Here is a 22,186-nt window from a genome sequence, read left to right as displayed (position 1 = left end):
TCGTGCTCCCCATTCAAGTGAAACCTCCAACAATGTTCAGTCTGAAAGCTTTCAATTCTTTCCTCCTTCAGTAATTGCTGTTTGTATTATTCTGGATTTATTTATTTATTTTCTAGAACACTTAGAATTAATTTGTCCACGCTTTACATAATAAATCACCAGTGCTCCTAACAATCCATAGGGAAATGAGCATCACCCACCTTTAACAGCGGTGAGGAATGAGTCAGGAAAGTTCAGTGACTTACTTAAAGCTAAATTTGCACCAAGCCCTGGAGTGGGAACAAAGCAGCTCTGGCCCCCTCTGTGTGCTCAGTGGGTCACTCCCTCAATATTATTTTTTTCTGCATTCAGGAGCTTCGTCCCCATTTGGCCGAGCAGCAAAACAATGTGAGATTGTTTCATTTCTCTGGCAGTTTTGGCCTTTCTGCAGCAGTTTTTCCATCTCAAACTTTCCAAGTGCTTTTGAAACTGGAGGCATCAGATGTTAAAGATATCAAAGCAGGCCCTCTCCTGCCCTGGCTGTGCGGGTTCCTCTGGTGGAATTCTCTGCCACGGGCCGAGAATTCCCCGGGGCTCAAAAATGGGTTTTTATTTCCATGGGGAATTTTTCAGGCACTGGAGGAGCTCAGCACACAGGTCATGTTGTCACTCAGTGGGACACATGAAAGAACATCTCATTTTTTAAATTATATTGAAACTGCCGTGAGAAGAAAGGTGCTGAGGAGGTCTGGGAAGGAGAGCATCCAGTGCTGGCTGCGGCTGGAAGCAGGAGCCTGTCCTGACTGCCGGGTTCATTAGAGCTCCTGAAAGCCATGCTGGATGCAGCTGGGAGAGGAACCTGCCCAGGGACACCTATTAAAGGAAAGCAGGACTGACACACCCTGGTTATAAATACCAGCATTCCCATTCCACAGCTAATTCGGGATCCTGGGCTGGGATGCAGCAGCGGAAGCGCAGCCACCGCAGGCCCAGCCCTCGTGTCACAGATGCTCTGCTGAGCTGCTGCACCCTCAGCAGAGTAATCCCAGGAGCTCCACGTTCCTCTGTCCCATCCAGGCACCGAGAGGGGTTTTGGGCTCCATCCATCACCTGCCGCCCGGGAGGGACAAATTTGTTATGGCTCATCCCTCTTTTCTTGTCCCTGCGTCGAGCAGGGTTTGGTTTGCCAGGTTTCCAAGGATTGCGGGGGAAACCCAACTTCTGCTGGTGTCAGACTGTTTGCAGTTTGCTGTGATTCCCAACCAGCTGTCCCTGGATGGCTCATTTTCCTCCGGGGTGGCTGCCAAACTTTAGGATTAGCTGCAGTGAGCAGCTGAGGACAGGCGTGGAGCCGGCCCTGGAGCTCACAGCTGCCACTGGGGAGAAATCCACAGAAAACAGCTCTGTGCTGCAGGCTGAGCAGAGTTACAGCAGCACGGGACACATCCCGTGGCATTATGTGGGAAGGTGACCTCATCCTACAATTTCTGGGTCACTCCTGTGCTCCATGGTCCAAGTTACCACCGCTCCGAGCGCAGAGGTTGGAGAACTCAACGTTTCTAGGAAATGTTCATCAAGAACTTTCGGTGGCAGTAATTGCACTTGGAGTAATTTAATAATCAATGGCCTTTCCGTGCTTCTTCCTTTTTTGTTTCCCCTGGATACTGGCATATGGTCCTTTCCCCGGGGAGCTGGATGGTAATTAATGCATTTTGTGGTTAAATGTTTGGACTCAGCATCTCAGGGCGCCTGAGAAGCAGGGGGGGACAAAGCAGGCATTGTCTGCAGGTTTCCCTCTGCCGTGGGTCCTCTCACAGAGGCACTGGGGGCAGCTTTTTGGGAATGCTGACACAGGCACAGCTTTCACCTCACTTCCTTTGGATCACAGGGAAGTTGAAGTGCTTGTCACCTCCCTGCCTTTGGAGGTGATATCCAAGGAGGAGGAAAAGGAAAGTTGGCTCCCAGGACCACACGCACGACAGGAGTAATTGAATGCCTGACTCTCCCCTTTCAGCAGGAGGCTGTTGCCGTGCTCTGCCCGGGGTTTCTCGCTGCCCTACTTTCCAAATTCAGATATCAGTCTGTCCTCTGCTGTAAGCATCAGGAAACAAAGATTTGGGTTTCTTCCTTCTGCAGGAAGAGACCTGGAAAGGATAAAGAGGCAGAGATGGAGCTGGGGCTGAGAGCTGGGAAACCTTCCCATGGCAGCACTGTGTGGATGCACACACACAAGTCCTTCAATAAAAACCCCAAATCCACTGCATTCCTGGTTTGAAACTTTATTTGGGGAAAAATAAAAGCTAGTTTTGTGAGCCTGATTAAAATCTGTATTTCCCCACCTTTATGTATAGAAGTTGCTTGAAAGTAAATAAATTCAGGTATCGTCTGTTTTCTTTTAAGGTTAGTCCCCAGGTGATTCAAACACCTGGGCTGATAAGGAGACTTGGTGAAGAAAAAAGCACTACATAACCTGCTTCTCCCGAAATAACAACCCCAGCTTTGCCTGGCTGAGGTTGATTAAGTGGTTAAATCAGCCACAGTCCCCTGCAGCAGCAATCAAACACCACCACCGAGGTTTCCTGCTGAATTCCCATCATCTGAAAAGCCTGGAAGCTGCCGGTAGCTGGGGGCTCCCCTAATGAACCCTGCCCATTATATCGCAGCTGGGATTCAGCACCGTGGACTGGCTCCTGTCACGGAGCTGAAATGCAGGAACTCTGCTTGCTGTGGGTTTTTAATGGGCTGCAGGTCAGAGGGACCCGGGGAAGGGGAGCTGAGGGAAGGCAGTGCTGGCTCTGTGTGCTGCCCTTTGTGTGTGGGGAAAAAGGGAAGCAGCAGCTCCTTCCCAGCTTCCAGCCCCCCTCCCATGGATCTGCAGGGATCAATCCAGTCACAGCAATGACACCAAGATACTTCATTTTCTCTCTGAAGTGCAGCCCAACACCAGAGAGAAAAAGATTCACAAAAAAACCCAAGTCCAATACAAAACCTCTTTGTCTCCAGGCTGGCTTGATCCAAAGCTGTGAGCATTAGGAAAAAATTCTTCCCTGTGAGGGTGGGGAGGCCCTGGCACAGGCTGCCCCTGGATCCCTGGCACTGTCCAAGGATGAGCCACCTGGGATGGTGGAAGGTGTTCCTGCCCATGGCAGGGGTGGAACTGGATCATCTTTAAGGTCCCTTCCACCCCAAACCATTCCATGATTCTCTGATTCCATCAGTGCATGCACCTGATAATCCATCCCAATTTAGGGCAGGATTGTCACCTCCAAAAATGCAAACCACTTCTGTACAGCTGGGCACCATCTGAAGTTTCACATCTCTGCTCTGCTCTGCCTGTGGGGTGAAGCTGTGCATCCCAAATCCCCCGAGCTTTCCAGGAGGTTCTCTGGGCAAAGTCCACATCTGGGAGGGATGACATTCACCCCAAGGAACAAAGGGAACACCTCTCCCAGAGCCACCCTGCTCCAAAGTGATGGCGTAAATGCTGATCTGACTCAAGCAGTGACATGATGAATGTGGGGTTTATTTCCTCCTGAGTCACACTGGAAGGAGCCAGATTTTTTTCCAAGTACTCAGGAAAGGAAAGGAATTGTGGGCAGGACAAGAGGCCAAGATCTCGCAGTTCTACCAGGATTTAGAAATAATCTTTCTGATAAAATTATTTGCATTGCAGCAGCATGTAGAGTGCTCCAGCTCTCCAAACACAGGGACAGAAACTCTTCCACCTTCTCCAAACCTCGCAGCCTGAGGCACCAACAAGGGAATGACATCCCAAATCCCTGAGATACCCACAGCAGGATGGGGAACTGGACCCAAACCTCCTGAGTCACCAACTCAAAAAGCAGCTGTGGTCCCCAGCAAAGCCACTGTGCCCTGCAGATGAGGAGAATAACAACAATCCTGCAGGGCAGGACCAAAGAGTTCCCAAATCTTCCTGTCTCTCTGCTCCTTATCTGCAGCACACGCTCGACCTGCTCAGGCTGAAATTCTGGTATTTCAGATCATCGGGTCCTTGCTTTTGCAATTTTAATTATCACCTCTTTACCCCGGTGGTTTGTCTGTGTAATGATTGCTGTAAGGCTCCTCGGGCTCCTACTGAGCAACGATAAGAGCCGGTTAGAGCCAAAAACTTAGGCACAAACGCAGGAGAGAGAACTGAGGACTGGAGCCATCCCTCTGCTTCCTGGCCCAGCCAGGGATGTCCAAACCCAGGCAGGCTCTCAGAGCATCTGTCTGAGTACCAAGGCTGTGGAGATTTTCCCCTTTTAAATCCTTTGCTTTCGTCCCAGCTGATCAGTGCAGCAAGGTGGGCAATGGGATGGAAAGGGGAGGAATTGTCACTGAGGGGGTTAAACCACGGACAGCTGCTTCTCTAACCTTGCCCTGATCAGCTGCACAAGAGGTTTCCATGATTCAGGTTTCTTTCACAGATTTAAAACTCATTCCAGATAAGCAAATGAGCAATTAGCAGCGCTGCATCTGTGATGTCATTAAAATTCAAATGGTACCCTGGCTGCTCATTAATAGTGGGATGTGCAGTTGGAGAGGATAAGCCCAAAGCCTCTGCTGGCAGCAGGGGGAAACCCCTCTCTCCACGGCCCCCTTCTCCGGGGGTTGGTGCCCTCCTCGGCCCCTCTGCAGCAAAGTGGCCTCTGAGCTGCTGGAAGAGTCTCGGTTATCAGCACACTGTTCATCACATGAGCTTCATCGAGCCCTTTATCAACAGGAATCTCCGGGAGTGCTGAGCCCGTGGTGCTGAGGGGACGCCGAGGCAGGAGGGGGATCCCACGAGGATTCCCACAGTGTGTCAGCGTTCCCAGCTCAGTGCCGACCCCGGCCCTTCCCCGCAAAAATCCCCTGAGAAGGGCAGGGAGCAGGGGCCTGAATGAACGCTGGCTGCAGCGGGGCGTGCGGGCGGGGAAGGGCCCGGCCGGAGGCAGGAGGAAGGAAGAGGAGCTGGAGAGGGGCCAGATCCCCACTGCCGGCCTTGGGAGGGCTCTGAGCAGCAAAGCCTCGGGGCTGCAGCAGCTCCTGCAGCTGGTCCGGCGCAGGATGCAGACCCTGGGGTGACTCAACTCGTGGGATGCAGTGGCTGAAAGCATCTGATCCCCCTGGGAGGGGGGAAGGCTTTTATCCAGTGGAGAAATTCACCCTGTGGTGAGCTGGGAACCCACAGACCACTGGCACAAACCCAGCGCCCGTGGAGATCAATCATCCCCAGGGCCCCGTTCTCCCACAGAACATGGGGATTTCTCCCTTTTCACACTGCTCCCTTCACTTATCTCTGTCCTGGATAACAGCAGGTGTCCACTTTCCCTGTCTGGAAAGAAGAGTTGAACTGAAAACAGAGTCTGCCTGCAGCCACAGGGATGGCTCCCTTTATCCTCCCTCATAAATAATAGAAGCTTCATTCACAGGCTCGTAATAGATTAAAAATAAATAAATAAATAAGAGCTCAATTTTGTTTTGCCAATCATGCACTTAATGCAATTTTCCCTTGTCCCCTTGTGCCGGTGCCTGTGGACTCACAAAGGTTTTAATAAGCTGGAAAGGTGCCAAACCATTTCTGTCTCATTAAAAAAATATCAACACGGTGACAAAGGTAATTTTTTTTCACATCAGTAGTCAAATCCACTTGCTGAATTAAAATCCAGCTGACGGGGCGACTATCAATTTTTAATGGGAGCTTCCTCCCTCCTGGAGAGGGGAAGCCTGGGGGGGTTACTCTTAAAAGAGGTCCACATTTCTCACAACCATTCCATCAGCTTTGGTTTTATCTGAAGCTTGAGTTTTAAAGCCTGAGCGAGGAACTACAAAAAGCCCCCCCCGGGTAGAAAACCTCCCGAGAGCTTCCCAGGCTGTGCCCCCACAGGCATTCCCTCCTCCCACTGCACGTGTGGGTCAGGGGCTGGACCAGGAGCTTTGTGCACTTGGGGCCAGCCCGGAGCAGGACACTCGGCACAGGTCAGGGGTGGGGACGAACCCAGGGGAAGCTCTGGCTGAGCAGAGAAGGGCCGCAGGAGCTCTGGAGAGTCCGGCCCCTCACGCTGACCCTCCTCTCCAGGGGCCATTCCCAGCTGACGCCGGCAGCAGAATTCCATGTACTTCATAGCCACAACAATTTACATGAGCTGCAGCTCTGCCCCTGGACTGAACACAAAGCCTCTGTGGGGGAACCGAACAATTCCTTACAATGCCCTTCCCCCCCGCGCTGCTTTCCCAGGACAGCTGTTTTCCGTGTTTTCTTTCACGTCAATCAGAAGGATCCTGCACTTCCAGGGATTCGGAGCATCATCCTCCTGCTGCCTGGATCAGCACAAGGACCAGCCCCGCGCCAAAAGCAACCTGAGCTCCCCAGGATCTGCTGGACGAGGTCCTTCTCTGTTTCTCCCGGGGTTCAACGGCTCCATGCAGGAGCAGCCCCGGCTCCATGCAGGAGCAGCCCCGGCTCCATGCAGGAGCAGCCCCGGCTCCAGGGGTCGCGGTCCCGGCCCGGTCCCTGCCCGAGGCTCGGCACACAAAGCCCGCATTGACTCCGGGAGCTGCCCCGGGCGGCCGTATCCTGCCTTTGTGTGGGAGGAAGGACGCTCCGGACCCACATCCCTCCTGCCTTCAGCTCCTCGGCCCAGGGAAGCAGATGTGGGAGTTCAAAAGGATTGCTGACCCTATCCTGGGCTGGGCGGCCTCCCCGGGGCCCAGCCCGGAGGTCAAGTCCCACACCTGGCCCTGGGAATTGACCACACAATTCCTGACGGATTGATCCTGAATGAGAAAAAAGCACGATTCTTACAGAATCTGCCACAACACGAACGCTGAAGATAATTAATGATTTGGTGATTAAAACGCCTTGCACTGAAGGCTCAGTCTTCTCTCCTGCAGCAAACCCATCCCGTGGGGAGCTGCACTCCTGGCAATGACCCCAGCCCCGGTTTGGGAGCCAGCACGTTCCCTCCTGCAGCGCTGATCTTTAGGATTATCCGAACCCCAAAACAGGCTGGGCACAGCCCCAAAGCACGGCACAAAGGAGCGTGGGTGAGTCAGCCCCGCTCCGGTGCCGGCTTCACCCAGGCGCGCTGGGGGCAGACCTGACTCACCTGCCCCGGGAGCTGGCCGGCTCCCATTACAAAATCCGACACTCCCAGCTAAGGAAGAATTTCGCAGCGTTTTCTCTCCCTGGGAGATGGGCTGGAGCCACACAACTCCCGTCCGCTGCTCAGGCACAGCCCCTACACAAGACACCAGCAAACCCCAGAGGAGGCACTTTGTGGCTCTTGATTTTAAATAAAAGATTGGGAAAAAAAGCAAGAAAAACCCAAACCCTCCTTTCCAGATCCACAACAAATTAATTCTCATCCCTTCAGAACAGCTTCCAGTCCATCCCCAGCCTGGTGAGATAGAGCCAAAGCCACTTGGGGATGTTTAGGTACAAACCTGCAGTGAGAACTGGGGACCCCTCTGAACATCATCTCCCTCTGTATATTGGTTGTTCTCCTACTTTAAGAGCAGTTAAAACCAACCCCACTTTTCCCAGCCATCTTCCCAAGGCTTAATCCACACTCAGGATGGGACATATGAAAAATTCACCACCTGACTGCCTCCAGCCACCAAGGCAGCAAACACAAACCATCACAAGTGGACCACAAGATCTCAATGTTTGAAGCTCCCTGAGCTCCGCTCACAGCAGCAGGAAAGGCTCTGGCTCACGTCAGAACTAAACTGAACAAGTGATAACAAAGCCAAGCACTTCTTTCCCCCAGAACCTGGCTCAGAGCAGCTGAGCTGTGTCACCCCTCGAGTGCCACACAAAGGAGTCCAGTTCCTGCTGGACTTTCACAGGGACTATCTGATCCTGAGCCAGAGGGAGCCCAGATAAGAGTGGCTGGCACAGGACATCCCCTGCCTCCAGCCAGTGGGGGGAACATCCCCAGCTGTTGTTTCACACCCAGCTGAAGGGACTCCAGCAGTTCCAGCCTCTTTGAACTCATTCAGGATTGTTGCATGAAGTTCAAAAGTCAAATTGCTGATTAGTCTGGGAATACACAACTTCCCATCCCATTGTGCTGAGATTCAATAATCTTTTTATTACCCTGGAAGAGATATAATTACTTCCAACAGTAATTTATGAGTAAGACCTGCTTTAAGAGAAACACAATTCCATGGAATTGTCAGTGCTTTGAGACATTGGTGACATCCACAGTGGACTTCAAGCAGACAAATCAAGGGTTTATGAGATGATCCTCTAACAGATCATCAGTTATGACACACAACAGCTGGAATGGAACTCCACCAAAATACAGCTCCGTGCCCTGCTGAGCTGCTCCTCACAGAGCTGCTTTTACACCAACACACAGGGATTTGGAATTTGGTGCTGCAGGAATGAAGTCAGAGTGCACAACTGCTCCTCCAAGCCCAGGTCGCTCCCTGCAGCCCTCACTGCTCAGGGCATGGATTTGTGTCAGGTGAGGGAGGTTTTGGGATGGCTCCCAGCACAGAACTCTGCCCTGGTGCTGGGATTTATCCCTGGGCTCCCAGGGAGCAGCAGCAGAACAGTTCTGTGCCCTGGGGCAATTCAGGGTAAATCCCTTGGCTCAGGAAGCTCCATGCAGCACTCCCAGGCAAATTGCCAAAGTCACACAAGTGGAAAAATTTAACAATCCAACCCTGAGTTTCTATAAGCTTGGAGCTGTTGCACACACACACCTGCCATTGTCCCACCTGTTGACACAACAAACACATCTTTCTTCAGAAGCAGCTACAGAGACTGACCTGTGACTCACCTCAGCCTCACACTCACTGCTGAGGACTCAGTTCCATTTCAATTACACAGCCCAAATAAACTTTTTGTGGAGTTGGATGCAATCATTGCAACAAGTCCCTTACCTAAACCCTGTGTCTGTCACTTCACAAGGGTGGCCTGGGTCAGGAAGCCAAAATTCAGCATGAGCAGATCCAGGATAAAAAGAAGTGAGATCCAGGCAGCTCCTGCCTCATCACACCAGGAACCTGCAGGGTCATTTCTGAACTACAAATACAAGGATTTAAAAACAGAGAGAAGAGGTTAACCAAGAAGCTGGAGTGGGGCAGGGATCAGACAAGTTTGGGTTTGGATGAGGGGAGCTCAATCAGAGGATCAGGAGAGAATTCAGTGGTGTCATGAACAGCAGGGACACAGATGGAACCCAGCCCAGCAGAGATTCTGTGCTAAAAAGGGGCTGTGCAACAGCAGGGACAGCTCAGGGGAGGAGAGGGCTCATTATCCCAATTAGTATTTAAATGAAATGTTACTACTTGAATGGATAAGTAGGAAGGAATTAAAATACTAAGCAAAACACAATTTAGAAGTTATATTATTTTTAAACATTGCATTTAATTGCTCTTTTTAAGCCTATCCATTCTTTATGGATAGATGAAAAAAAGAGGCAGAGGAAGCACCAACAATAGGAACTCCAAGGGAGATGGAAAGGTGGAGGGAAGGTCTGGCCCATCCAGAGGTCCTTTATCAGCCCTGGAGGCAGGAGATGGAAATAGGTGTGAGGGAAGATAAGCAGTGACTCAGGTCCTGAATGTATTTAAAGAACTTCTATTAGTGCTAAGATTAAAAGGCACTCAGAGGTCACTAAACCCAGGTAGAAGCAAGATTGGGATGATAAAGAAGGAGGCATTAAACCCTGGGGAGCTGCACCCCTGCAGGACATCCAGGGAAAATCCAAGGGAATGAGGATCAGCACGTCCCGAGTTTGGGCCTGCGGCTCCACAAGCACCAAATTCACCCAGATGGAGTTTGAAAAATGCCTCTGTCCAGAAGCTTCTTGGAATTTATCACACATTTTTAGTAACAGGTGATCCTCAGCATTCCAGCTCTGGAGGAGGTTTACAAGCACTTGAGCACACAGTGACATTCATGTGAAGAAACAAAAGGTTCGGCACAGAGGGAAGTGCAGGAGCTGCTCTGAAACCTCCCCTCCCAGCCAGGACCTGGAGCAGCCCTGCCTCAGGTTAGACCCTGCACAAGGGCAAGGAAACTCACCAAGCTGCACACTTCACTGTGTACAGCACAGCTACTGCAGCTACAGCACAAAAATCATTCAAAAGCACCTTCCAGAAGAACCTCAGGCTTCAGAACTGAGCTGATTTCAGAAACACAGCTGGGGTTTTTACAAGAATTCCACAGCAGCAACCCAGCAAGTTTCCAGCGATTAAAAGAGGGTTGGAACTGGGTGCTTTGTAAGGGCCCTTCCCACTCTGTGATTCCATGATTGTGGAAAGGCAGGGAGCCCCCAGGATGCCTCAGATGAGCTCTCACACCACTGCAGCTCCTTCTCCAAGTTAATCAAACCTGCTGTTCATTTCTTGCAGGGCCTTCAAACACTTCACTTGTTCTGACCAGCAATTTTCACAGCAAATATTGAGTTTGAACTTCTCCATCCTCTCAGAGCACTGCCCAGGTAAGGCTGTTTGACTCCTGCTTGGCAAGAACCCCACAGGAGCATCACTAATTAAAGGGCTTTTCCTGCTCCACAAGGCCAGTTAAAAGCCCCAGTTTTTCCAGAGCCAGCACAGTGGATCAAACACTTTCTCATCTCTGAGCAGTCATTAACCCTGCACAAAACAAAGCTGATTAACAAATGTAAATGTCCAGATAAAAACAGCCAACATCTGTTTAAATTTAGAAATTTATTTTGTTTAATCCACAAGCTTTATATAGCTTTAGTTAAAAAAACAAAAACAAAGAACAGTGAAAACATGACAATATCCAAAGTTCAGGTTCCTCTACACTTTCAAAGAACACAGCTCTGAAAGTTGCTCAGACCATTCCGAAGAACCGTAACGAGACAAGATTTATGAATGGGGCAACGACAGCTCACAAACAAAATTTATGGAACTGAAGGAATTATTATTTTTTTTTCTGGGTCTGCTGATCATGGAAACTGCCCTTTAAAAAAAGAACATAAAAATACAAATGAAATTCCAGTGTTCCAAATCAACATGTTACATCAATATAAACCCACAGTGTCCTGGTAAACAACATGCTTTCATTTATGTACCACTCTAAACTGCTATTCTTGATTGGCTTTAATGGAGACTATACAGGCAACAGTAGAAAGCATTAAAATAGAGATGTACTTCTTGAATTCTGCAGTGGTTTTACTCCTGGGCAAGCCTACAAACCACAAAGGTTAGTAGCATCAAGTAAGTGATACAAAAGAAGTCAAATGAGCCCCTCACAAATTCTGCTCAAGGCTCTGCTGGATTTCAAAGAAACGAGGGAACTGACAGTCATGTTTCAAACCTCCAAAACAAATTCCTACTGCTTCTAAAAAGTCTCACTCTAAATGAAATTATGCTGACTGTCAATGAAAGAATGTCACTAGTACACTGTGGACACCTTTTGTAATGTAAATCCATGCCCTTTGTACATGGTGAACCTCAACCTAGCAATTATTACAACAAATGTTATATTCTAAAGCTCAAACACATTTAGCAATTTGAAATTGAATTCTGAGTACAAACCAAATAAAATGTACATTATATCAAAGGGTTGGCCTAGGAGGGGGGGGACACCTGCGCCTTCCTCATGGACCTCAGGGCCTTCTCCCGCAGGTGCTTTTCGAGGTCATCCAGGTTGTCCTCGGGTTCACTTTCTGTCTCCTTCAAACAAACACAAAGAGCTGCTTCAAACACCCCAGGCCCGGCCAGGCTGAGCCCTCCCAGCACTGAAATCCCCACGTGGAATCACTCACCCCAAATGTCACTTGGGAATTAGGGCTGTCAGAACACCAGCAGAGCAGTGCACACCCACCCTCTACAACGTCCCAGATTCTCACCTTTTTGGGTTCTGTCTCTGCTTCCTGATCTCCCTGTGCTGAGGTGGTGTCTGCTGGAGCCACAGCAGCAGCTACTGCAGCTGCCGCTGCCTTCTCCTTCTTATGCTTTTTGTGTTTCTTGTGCTTTTTATCCTTTTTATGCTTCTTATCCTTCTTCTTCTTCTTCTTCTTGCCACCACCTTCTTGATCTGAATTCTGTAATAAATAATTCAACAGATGTTATAACTCATCTCCAAGGCTTCAAACTTCTCTGGCAAAGCATGGAGCTGCCCCTGGGAAGCACCTCAGAAGAGGAGGTGAAGATACCAAACAATCTGTTCTCTTCCCACTGGCAATACTCTGAGTTTGCGCATAGGATACTGGCCATAAATAATCCCCCCTCACTTTGTAGACCATAAAACTCATGTACACTCATGAAATGGGACAGACTTTTCCCCAGAAGTCTGATTTTCTACAGAACACCATTTTCTTCCACACCTGGAGACGTTAAGCTTGAAAAAATTACGTTACAAATTATTTTTAGAAGTTTTTAAGCACGAGAATGACTCCAAGCAGTTTTCCCCACTGTGAATAACCCTGGGGCTGCTCAGCAGCTCAGCCTTCCCAACCAGAGCCTGCACTGGAACCCAAAGCAGTTCTGCTTTGTGAGCAGACAAATACCCTGGCAGGTGATGGGCTCTGAGTTGGGCTCTTGGCCTTTTTTGCAGGTGACCAGTTTGCAGAAGGAGAGCGAGACCGGGCAGGAGATGCAGGTCCTTGGTGTTTTTTGGGAGCTGTCTCAGGTGACCCGGACGCAGATCGGGACGAGGACACGCGCCGGGGGCTGGGGGTGGAAGCCCTGGGGAACACAGGAGTCACAGTCAGAGGTGAGACACAGAACAAGGGACTATCAACACAAGAGCCAAATGAACACCTGTGCTTTAACTTGGTCAGGCTGCACTTAGAAGATTTAAACTGATTTAAAACATAAATAGATTGATTGCTTTGCTGATGTGATTAAAAAAAGCAAAACAATCCAATAGCAGAGTGGATCCATAATGCAGAGGGATAATGCAGCCTGAAGAGCTGTTAAACAACCCTGCTGCTGCTCAGAAGTGACTGCTGCCTTTCTGGTTTAACTAAGTTATAATCACATTAAAAGTCAAGAGAACAGCAAAGCTATTTAATTCTGCAAGGCTTTCCATTCAGCTACATCTTCCTTCTGAAAAAATTCACAAGCCAGGCACCACACTTCTCACAGTGTGCTCAGAAAAGCAGCATCTCACTAAAGACAAAAATATTTACAATTTTAGCAGTTTCTCATGAATGGTCACGTATGGAATTATTTCTGAGCCCATGAGAAGTGTTGGTCCCCTTCCACAGTTGGGTTTAAAGACAAAATGAAGTTTTCTTTAAAGCCAGCAATTAAAGGGAAGGATGTGGGGAGACCTTATGGCAGCATTCCAGGGTCTTATAAAAAGGAGGGAGAGGGGCTTTTTGCGCAGGCAGCACAAGGGGGAATGGCTTCCCACTGCCAGAGGCAGGGTTAGATGGGATACTGGGAAAAATTTCTTCACTGTGAGGGTGATGAGGCCCTGGCACAGGGTGCCCAGAGCAGCTGTGGCTGCCCCTGGATCCCTGGCAGTGCCCAAGGCCAGGCTGGACACTGGTGCTTGGAGCAGCCTGGGACAGTGGAAGGTGTCCCTGCCATGGCAGGGGTGGCTCTGGATGGGCTTGAAGGTCCCTTCCACCCAAACCATTCCGGGATTCTGTGATTCCTTAACTACTTTCATTGCATTACAACTAAACGACAACCCCTCATCAAACCCAAAGCAGACAAGATTTTTTTTTTTTACTTTGTTTTCTTGGGTTCTGGCGTTCTGGACACCCTCCTGATGGGCCTGGTGCTGGGCGAGGGTGACTGTCTCCTCTGCGGCGACGCCGACGCTCCCCGGCGCGGCGGCGGAGGGCTGGAGGAGGGGTGGGAAGCTCGAGGCCGTGGTGAAGGTGAATGCCTTTTGTTTTGTGGGGGAGAACGTGTTTCCCTGTTGGATCTGCTGGGAGGAGACCCCTTCCTGTGCTTGGAAGATACGGAAGGGGAGCGCCGTTTTGCAGTAGGGGAGCTCCTCTGTTTTGGCGGTGGGGAGTGGGAGACTCTGCGCTTGGACTGGGGGGAAGGGGAGGCCCTTCTTTTGGGAGGGGGAGGAGGAGAAGCTGTTCTCCTCTTGGGAGGGGGAGATGGGGAATATCGCCTCTGGATCGGGGGGGAGTATCTCCGTGGAGAGGGAGAACGTCTGCGCGGGGGTGGTGATGGAGACCTGCAAAGAGAACAAATGTTCAGGGGCCACCCAGGCACGGCCATCCCTCAGCAGTGCCCTGCAGTGCACCCAAAGAAGGGGAAAAGGACTCCAGAGTTCTTTAAACTTCTCAAAATTTAATCTGGAATTCTTTAGAAGTTCTAAGAGTTTAAAATAAAACTCTTTTAAAAGTTGTTATCCAGAAAGGTTGTGATTGCCCCATCCCTGGAAGTGTCCAAGGCCAGGCTGGACAAAACTTGGAGCAGCCTGGGCTACTGGAAGGTGTCTCTGCCCATGGCAGGGGATGGGACTGGAGGATTTTTAAGGTTCATCTCAACCCAAACCATTCCATGATTCTGTGATTCCAATTCAGGATTTCCAGCAGCAACCCAATGACATCCAGGCCATGCACCCACCACACCCAACCCCACCAGCACAACACAGCCCCCTCAGCTCCCCAGTGGAGGAACTGGGAGCAGAGCCCTTTTCCCATGCCCAGAGGAGCCCCCAAGCCCAGAGCAGGCAGGGGATGCCCGGTGCGGTACCTTCGGCGAGGCGGGGACGGGGAGCGGCGGCGCCGGGGCGGCGGCGCCGGGGAAGGGGAGCGGCGCCGGCGCGCGGGGGGCGGCGAGGGGCTCCTCCTCCTCCTGCTGCAGAAAACAGGGACTGATCAGGAAACTGCCAGCTGAGCATCAGCTGCTTCGTGCTCTGCTTCCACTACGCAAAATCTGCTCCTTCATGCACCTTAAAATGGAATTCTACTGGGAGCACTGATGGAAAGAAATGTTCTTAAATCTTTCTGGAAAGTGTGAGATGATGAGTGTCTGACTGTGACCCTGAGCTCACCACATCAGCCAGGACACAATTCCACATCTGCACAACCTGATCCATCACCACCTTGTAGCCAGAGAAAGACCAAACGGTTGGAATAAGCGATGGATCACATGCTGATTTTGCCTTGGGTGGAGTTAATTTTCTTCACAGTATGAAACTGTGCTCCATCTGAAATCCAAAATTATTTATTTCTTGAAATGCAGCGAAAAAAAACAGAGTGGCCACTAAACTGCAGCTCTCTGGATTAAAACTGTTCACCAAATGAGCCATTTTCTGCTTTGCAGGGTTTACAACAGACTTCTGGAAGGGGGAATTTTAATCCAACACATTATTGCATAGAATTTGAAAGAAGAGGAATATTGGTAAAGTGAAATATTCCTTTTTTTAAAAAAAAAAGCAATTAAGATAAAATGACTGGATAAGGGAAAATTGAGAGCAATTAAAAAGCAAAGCAGCTCATTTACATTAAGTGAGATCTGATTTTAAATATGCTGGGTATTGTTCTCCAAGGCAATGAAACACACTTTTATAGATAAGAGTTTGCTCCAAAATACAATGTTCTTTTATGATCCAAAAAACCCCCAGCCTTCAAATGCACCAAGTGTCCTAATTAAACATGTATTTATGCAACAGGCAGTACGTGAATTCAGTGTGTTGCAAAACAAGATCAAAGCCTTTGAATCCCAACCTGTTTTCTACAGAAATGTTTGACAGGATCCATAATTAGGAAGGTCTGCACTGGTGAGGGAGTCATCCTTATCACCTACATCATGATGTGTGCTGTGAGTATCTGCTAGCTAGGGCTTAATTACAGCCTGCTCAAGGGTCATTACATCCAATTAATAAACCCAGCAAGCTTCCTGCACCTTTCTGTATTTCCAGATCAACAGAGAGCAAAAAGTGTCACAAATAAAAAAAGTCACTGCTGTTTTACAGATTGTCTACTTCTGGTAGTTCCAAATATCTCATGAACTGAGGATTGAGTTTTGAAAACTCCAGTCATCTCTGACCCAGAAGATCAAGATCTTAATTGCCTGTTGCAAGCGTGCAGGAGTGTTTTGAGTCAGTGGCAGCAGGAACCCACCACTGCTCACCCAAAGCTGGGCATCTGGAGTGAGGAGCCCCTGAGGAACACAAGTGTTCAGCTGTTTTCAGGCATCAGTGGGATGTAACAACATCAAAGTTATTGATGTCACAGGCTGATGCGAATTAACAAGGGGTGAGCAGTGAGGGACACAGAGTAGGTGCTGTTCCTTCTCTTTTTGCCAGTGAAATAGTTCCAGGTCCAACACATGAAGGAGCACATCAGTCTGAATTTCCCTCACCGTGAGTGTGCAAGTCTAAAGGACAAAAGGATGGCAAATGCTTATCCATGCCAAAATAAATGACAGCCTGGTTTAAGAGATGAATTTCTAACCAACCTTTTCATCACTGGTGATTGCCACCTCTTTTCCATCTGCATCCTGAGAGCAGTGGAGGGAAAACAAAACAAAACAAAACAGATCTATCTGCCACGGATCTGAGGCAAAAATGAACACCATCAAAGAAAGGTCAGAGCAATTTTTGCCAAATGAGAGTAATGGGAAGGAAACCTTGAAAGAAGACTGGGCAGAGTGGGCATGCCTTGATGTGTATTTGGTGAGAGTTGCAGAGAGATGGACATTAAATAACAGGAAGGGATGAGCTGAGTTCAAGCAGTTACCGAGGGGAGGAATCCTTCTGGCGCTTGCGGGGCGAGGGGCTGCGCGAGTGCGAGTGCCGGTGGCGCCTGCCCACCTCCCCGTTCTTCACGTTCGACCTCTTGGGCCTCTCCTCTTCTGAGGAAGATGAAGAACCAGAATCTGCAAACGTAGAAACAATCACTCTCTGGAAAATGATCCTTGTGACACTGGTCACTGACAGGGTAATGCTGCAGCTCAAACCAACCTCATCTCCCACAAAACAAGAACCCAAAATTTAAAAGCAGATCAACCGAAGGTGTTGGCTGAACTTAAGTGATAAATAAATCTACTTGAGATGGGTAAAAATACTTGCAGTGATCTAACTGCTCCCATAAAATCTGGCTAGACAGATAATTTAAAATGTGAACTGCAGCTACTTTTTGAAACTATGTGGACAAAAATATCCAGGTGAATTTACTGATCTCAAGCATAAAAGAGTCCAAAGTAAGGACAGATGATGTAATCCACAGCACACAACATTTGTGTGTGATGTTAAGAGTTTAGAAGCACAATTTTAATGATGCAAACCCATTAACAAAAGATGTAATGACCTTTAAAAGTCATACTTTTATTCCTCCTGAACAATAATTAAAGTGACCTCATTATGAGTGGCAAATCTGTAATTAAGTTTACAATAGCACTGCAGAGCACAGAGCAAATAGTTTTAATCTGTATTTGAACTTAACTACTTCCTGCAAAAGGAAACTACAAGCCAGTTTAAGGGAATTTCTGTGCTCCATACCAGATGAAGACTGTTGATTTTGCCTCCTGTACTGGCGCCTCTGTTGGACAGAATCTGCTGCAGCCATTTTGCCTCCTTTGTCTTCTTCTGCAAGGACACACAAGGACAGGGCACTTAAAACAAGGATACAGATTCGCCTTATGCAGGCAGAAGCAAAGTTATGGAGAGCAGACCATCAGGTAGGGGGTTTTCCTCCACTCAAATCTTAGGATAACATAAGGTTGGAATACTTTGGCTGAACTTTCATTCCAAGCAATCTTGGATAGAATGAGGCAGAAGAAGCGATCATCTTTAGAGTTCTGAAAACTCTTGATTTCAGTGCTAGACTTCCAGGAGGGCCCAGCACTTCACATCCCAAGTATTTCTGACTAAAAGCCCCACACCCAGGAGCAGAGCTGGGTAGCCAAAGCCGTACCTGATTCCGACAATTCTGCTTTCCTGGGTTTGGGTGCTGGCGAAGGAGACTCTCTTTTCTCAGTACTCTTATGTTTGGGTGCTACAAGACAAAATGGAACAGCTCAGCTGCAATTCACACCGCTCCTTCACGCCCTTCTGCCCCTACAAAACGTACACGTGCTCTCTGAGGGAACAGAAGTCCCAAAGGGCAGCCAAGCCGCGATGGCGTCCCTCACCTGAAGCCCTGCTGGGTGAGACGGAGCCGCGGCTCTTGCGGGCGCGGTTGGACTGCTGGGGGGTGGGCGAGCGGCGGGGCTTGGGCGGGGGGCTGGCGGGGGGCGAGGGCCGGTGGCGGCGCCGGGGGGGGCTGGCCGAGGGGGACAGCCGGCGCGTTTTGCGGGGAGGGCTGGACACGGGTCTCTTGGGAGGCTTCTTTGGTGGAGAGCGGGAGCGCGACGAGGAAGAGGAGGAGCTGCTGCCGGACAGCGAGGCCGAGGAGCGTCTTCTCCTGCAAGTCAAAGCCCACATCAGGTCCTGCCCGGCCACAGTGGGGAACATCTCAGCACAAAGAACAAAGAACTGCAGTTGTTTGCAAGCACAGACACTGAGCCACAGACAACAGCACTTCCCAAACACGGTGGACTGCCTGCAACTCTCGGTTTGGAGAAGAGGAGGATAACGACCAATCTTTCACAGTTATTCTTAACTACAACAGTGAGCTAAAAATTGTTAGTGTCACCTTCACTGGCTTTCTGTCAATCTACAGGCTACAGCTAAGCTTTGCCCCTGGAAACAATTAGTTTTGGTTGGGCTCTCTAACTTCTGGGTGGTTAAGAGAATTGTCTGTGTTAGCACGTGTGACTTAATGATCTCCAGAGCAGATCTGGGTAAGAACTTAGTGTGCAAGGACACTAAACTGTTTTACACCAGGAGGTGAAAATTTCAGACAACTTAACAACTTAACAATTCAGAATCGATCTATCCATCCTTATGTTTTAGTCTTTCATCTTTACTTTGCAAATTTAAAAGGTAGGGCCTCAGAATTCTGCGGCAAAATTTGTGGCAAGTTCTGTTGCAATTGTGTACCTGCAGAATCCACCTTTGACTGCAGAATTCCTGAGAACCTGGAAAAAAGAAACCCTACCTTGAGTGAGATAAACATTTGCTGAAAGGGTGCTCTTGTACATTTTGCAACATACATGTTTGATACTTTTCACAGTTTTCCCAGTAACTGTGTGAAATGAACATACTGACAAATTCAGGAAATAGTCATCACCTTGTCACAGAAAGGAAGAGAAGTGTTCCTTCCTCAAAAACAACTGCTGTACACAAGAAGCATCACTTTGATTCTCTTCCTATGAAAAGGATCAGAATCTGTTCTCTCTCCATGAAGACAAATGTCTATTTTGACACTGCCAAAAGTACATCATTTACTTTGCAAGGCAGCTAAGAGCTTTGCCTCTAGAGCAATTCTTATGCTGTGAAAAATGTGACTTTCAACACCAAAGGGCAAATCTTGAAGAATCTTAAGAGAACACGAAGAAGGAATATACTTCAAGTCCAAATTTAATTTTACGTGATAGAAATACAAGTCATTATTAAAAATTCCCAACGAGTAAAATTCCCAACTTGTTCTCATTTTTTTCCCCCAGTCAGAAAAGAAAAATACTAAAACTTATGCAAAAAAGCCTTACAAGGTATCATGTCAGCCTGTGCTGGGAGCTACCCAGAGCCATTTGATGAAGCAAAAAAGAAAAAAAAGCTCTGAAATTGCCACTTTTCAGAAAGGTGGAATTCTCATCACTACCCTAACTCAGAAGAAATCATTTCACATCCGCAACTGTGTTCCCCCACAACACACTTGGGCAATGTGACACCGCAGTTTTTCCATCACTCTAATCGCACACCCGTCAGCGCTAAGGTGAGATGAACGAGGGAATTTTGCTAACACAGCTACAGTTCCCTTTAACTTTGCGGGTTTAGCACTTCCAGCTGTCTCAAAAAGCAGGGCTCTTACCGCCTCACGGGGGATCTGCTCCTCCTGTGCCTGGGTGGGGGAGGCATTCTCCGGGGCGGGCTCCTCCTGCGCGGGGACGGCCGGCGCCGCGGGCTGGGTCGCCTTCTAGGGGAGTAAGACCTGTCACAATCAGAAATTCCAATGAAAAGCAACTATCTAACTTCCATAGTTGAGGAAATCTGTCCTCGGGGCACTGAGTGCAGGGTTGCTTTCCTCCAAGTGCATCGTATTAAGGCTGTATTTAGGTGAGGATGCCAAAGGTACAGACACAATCAAGGCTTTGAAGTTTAACAACATCTCTCTATTGAGTAGCAGAATAATAAAAGAAAGAGGTAAAGAAAGTATTTTACAGCATTTTCAGCATCAATCCCATGTCCTAAAGAAAGGCTACACAATTCTCATTATCAGTATTAAGCAGCCCAATTCCTTCTCCGGTCAGTGCTGGTCACCGTGAGCATCTTCTCATAAATCAATACAAACAAAACACTCCTAAACACATTTATACACCAAATGCATCCTTCTTATTTGGTTTCTTATTTATGTCCACATCTCAACACCTCTAAAAACATCACTAACCAAGAACATTAAGTGGCACCTTCAGCAGAAAATATTCTCAAGCCTCACAATCAGCACCTGAAGCCCTACCTTGACCGTGATCTATGGCGCCTTCTGGGTCGAGAATGAGATGGAGAACGGGATCGGGACCTTGACCTGGACTTGGACCGAGTTGGGGATCTCTGACGAGTCTTCTCCTTCTCCTTCTCTCTCTCCTTCTTCGAATTACGTTCTGGTGAAGTTTCCTTAGTCTCTGGTACAGGTGGTTCAGGTTTAGGAGCTTTTGGGATATCACTGTTAAAAATAAGGACTTCATTTGTAAGCATATACAAACCACAGCCTGCAGGGCAATGTTTTAGAAGCTGCCAAGATATTCCCCTACAACAAACATTCTCCTGCCCGTTCTCTGACAAACTGCTCCAGAACTGTGAAAACAGTTAGAATGTGGTACAATGATTCAAAAAGGAGAATAAGTAACATAGAGGCTACATGATGACAACCAGCTGGAAGTCAAGATGACATTTTCACAAGTGTCAATGATGAGCAGGACAATGAAACTAGAGTGGCAGCAAAGCACACTGTCCTTAGAATTCTACCCAGGGCAAAGAAACCTCACTGAAGATTCTAAAATAAATGCTTTGGCTGTTGAGGGGCACAGGGAGGAGCAGGCATTGCCCAAGCCAAGCTCCAGTGAGGTATTAGAATGGTAATTCCATTTTTTAAAGGCAATATGTGGCTCTACACGCTGAGTTCTCACCTGTTTGAAGTTGCCTCTTGCACAACAGTCTCCTTTGGTTTCACGGAGGGCTCTGGCTCAGGAGTGGCCTCTTTCTTCTCAGGGGCAGGGGTGGCACTGCGGCTCTTGGTGCGGTGGTGGGGCGAGCGGGAGTGGCTGCGCTTCCGCTCGCGGCGCACGGGCGACGACCGCCGCCGCGGGGAGGGAGAGCGGGACTTGCGTCTGGGGAGAGACAGGGCACTCACAGCTCGGGGACAGGCACAGCTCAGAGCCCTGTGCACCCAGCACCCTCTGCAGCGTTCAAAGCACACACAGCACTGCACTTTCTGCTGCTGACTGACAGACAAATTAAGGCGTCAAACAAAAAACCCAACGCCCTCAAAACTAAAGCTAGCAAAGCCTGGAATAGATAAACCACTAAAAACAACACCCCTGACAGAGCTGCTCTGGTTTACTTGCAGTTCCTGTTCAGCAGTAGGTCAGGCCAGCCTGCTACAACAGCTAAGGGGAGTATTTCCACAGCTCAATTAATTCTTCTCTGCCACGTGTCTTCCCTCTGTTCCTGATATGCTGCCTGTGCATTTTCATTACCTTCTTGGACTCCTGGATCTGTCTCTTTTCTCTCTGTTGTCTTTGTCTTCCTTATCTCTCTTCTCTTTGTCTTCATCTTGTTTCTTCATGGAAGCCAGCTTCTCCTGCTCTATCTGTCCAACCAAATATCAGCACTTAACTCAGAGGCAGCACACACACCTTATCAAATATGCATGTCCAACACCAGCAAATATCTGCTTCAGGACCGGGACATTTTGCCCAGACAGCAGAGTTCTGCTGATCCCAAAATCTCTACTGGAACAGCCACCAATTCTGCCCCATGCTCACAACTCACCCACAATTCCATTTAAAAGAACCCTACCTGTCGTTGTTTTATTTCTTCTTTCTTCAGTTCCAGAAATGCAGTTGGAATACCAGCAATGTTTTCTTGTGCACTTAATAGCAGTGGCCACAGTTCTCCCATGAACTCCCTAGCATTTTTCCCATTCAAAAAACCAGTCAGGTTGATTTGCATCATTTTGGAATCTGGGTTCTGCAAAGAGATATGACAGGA

At 48.7% G+C, this 22,186-nt stretch overlaps 1 protein-coding gene and 1 long non-coding RNA gene across 16 annotated transcripts in view; one reads left to right on the top strand and one right to left on the bottom strand.

Moving 5' to 3' along the window:
- Window positions 1–22,186, top strand: part of LOC137462488 (uncharacterized) — a 338,602-nt gene that overhangs the window by 281,802 nt on the left and 34,614 nt on the right. The gene's annotated exons all lie outside the window — the stretch shown is intronic.
- Window positions 81–22,186, bottom strand: part of SRRM1 (serine and arginine repetitive matrix 1) — a 27,799-nt gene continuing 5,693 nt past the window's right edge. For 2 of the 14 annotated variants that reach the window (XM_068172638.1, XM_068172651.1), the window contains 15 exons: window positions 21,995–22,165; window positions 21,673–21,785; window positions 21,103–21,303; window positions 20,436–20,639; window positions 19,791–19,910; window positions 18,010–18,281; window positions 17,793–17,873; window positions 17,378–17,464; window positions 16,617–16,755; window positions 16,336–16,377; window positions 14,626–14,730; window positions 13,640–14,101; window positions 12,465–12,642; window positions 11,805–11,999; window positions 10,635–11,628 (listed from right to left, as the gene is read on the bottom strand). In XM_068172638.1, the coding sequence (XP_068028739.1) occupies window positions 11,524–11,628; window positions 11,805–11,999; window positions 12,465–12,642; window positions 13,640–14,101; window positions 14,626–14,730; window positions 16,336–16,377; window positions 16,617–16,755; window positions 17,378–17,464; window positions 17,793–17,873; window positions 18,010–18,281; window positions 19,791–19,910; window positions 20,436–20,639; window positions 21,103–21,303; window positions 21,673–21,785; window positions 21,995–22,165 (2,475 nt within the window). In that variant the 3' untranslated portion in view covers window positions 10,635–11,523. Of the gene's footprint in view, window positions 2,124–8,859; window positions 9,002–10,315; window positions 10,579–10,634; window positions 11,629–11,804; window positions 12,000–12,464; window positions 12,643–13,639; window positions 14,102–14,625; window positions 14,731–16,335; window positions 16,378–16,616; window positions 16,756–17,377; window positions 17,465–17,792; window positions 17,874–18,009; window positions 18,282–19,790; window positions 19,911–20,435; window positions 20,640–21,102; window positions 21,304–21,672; window positions 21,786–21,994; window positions 22,166–22,186 lie in introns of those variants that run through there. The other 12 variants (XR_010993678.1, XR_010993679.1, XM_068172640.1 and 9 more) reach the window with 12 other exon arrangements.

This window comes from Anomalospiza imberbis, chromosome 25 (genome assembly GCF_031753505.1).
Source record: "Anomalospiza imberbis isolate Cuckoo-Finch-1a 21T00152 chromosome 25, ASM3175350v1, whole genome shotgun sequence".
Classification (NCBI taxonomy): Eukaryota; Metazoa; Chordata; class Aves; order Passeriformes; family Viduidae; genus Anomalospiza; species Anomalospiza imberbis.
Note: the sequence above shows the minus strand (reverse complement) of the source record. Positions and strands in the feature narration are given on the sequence as shown.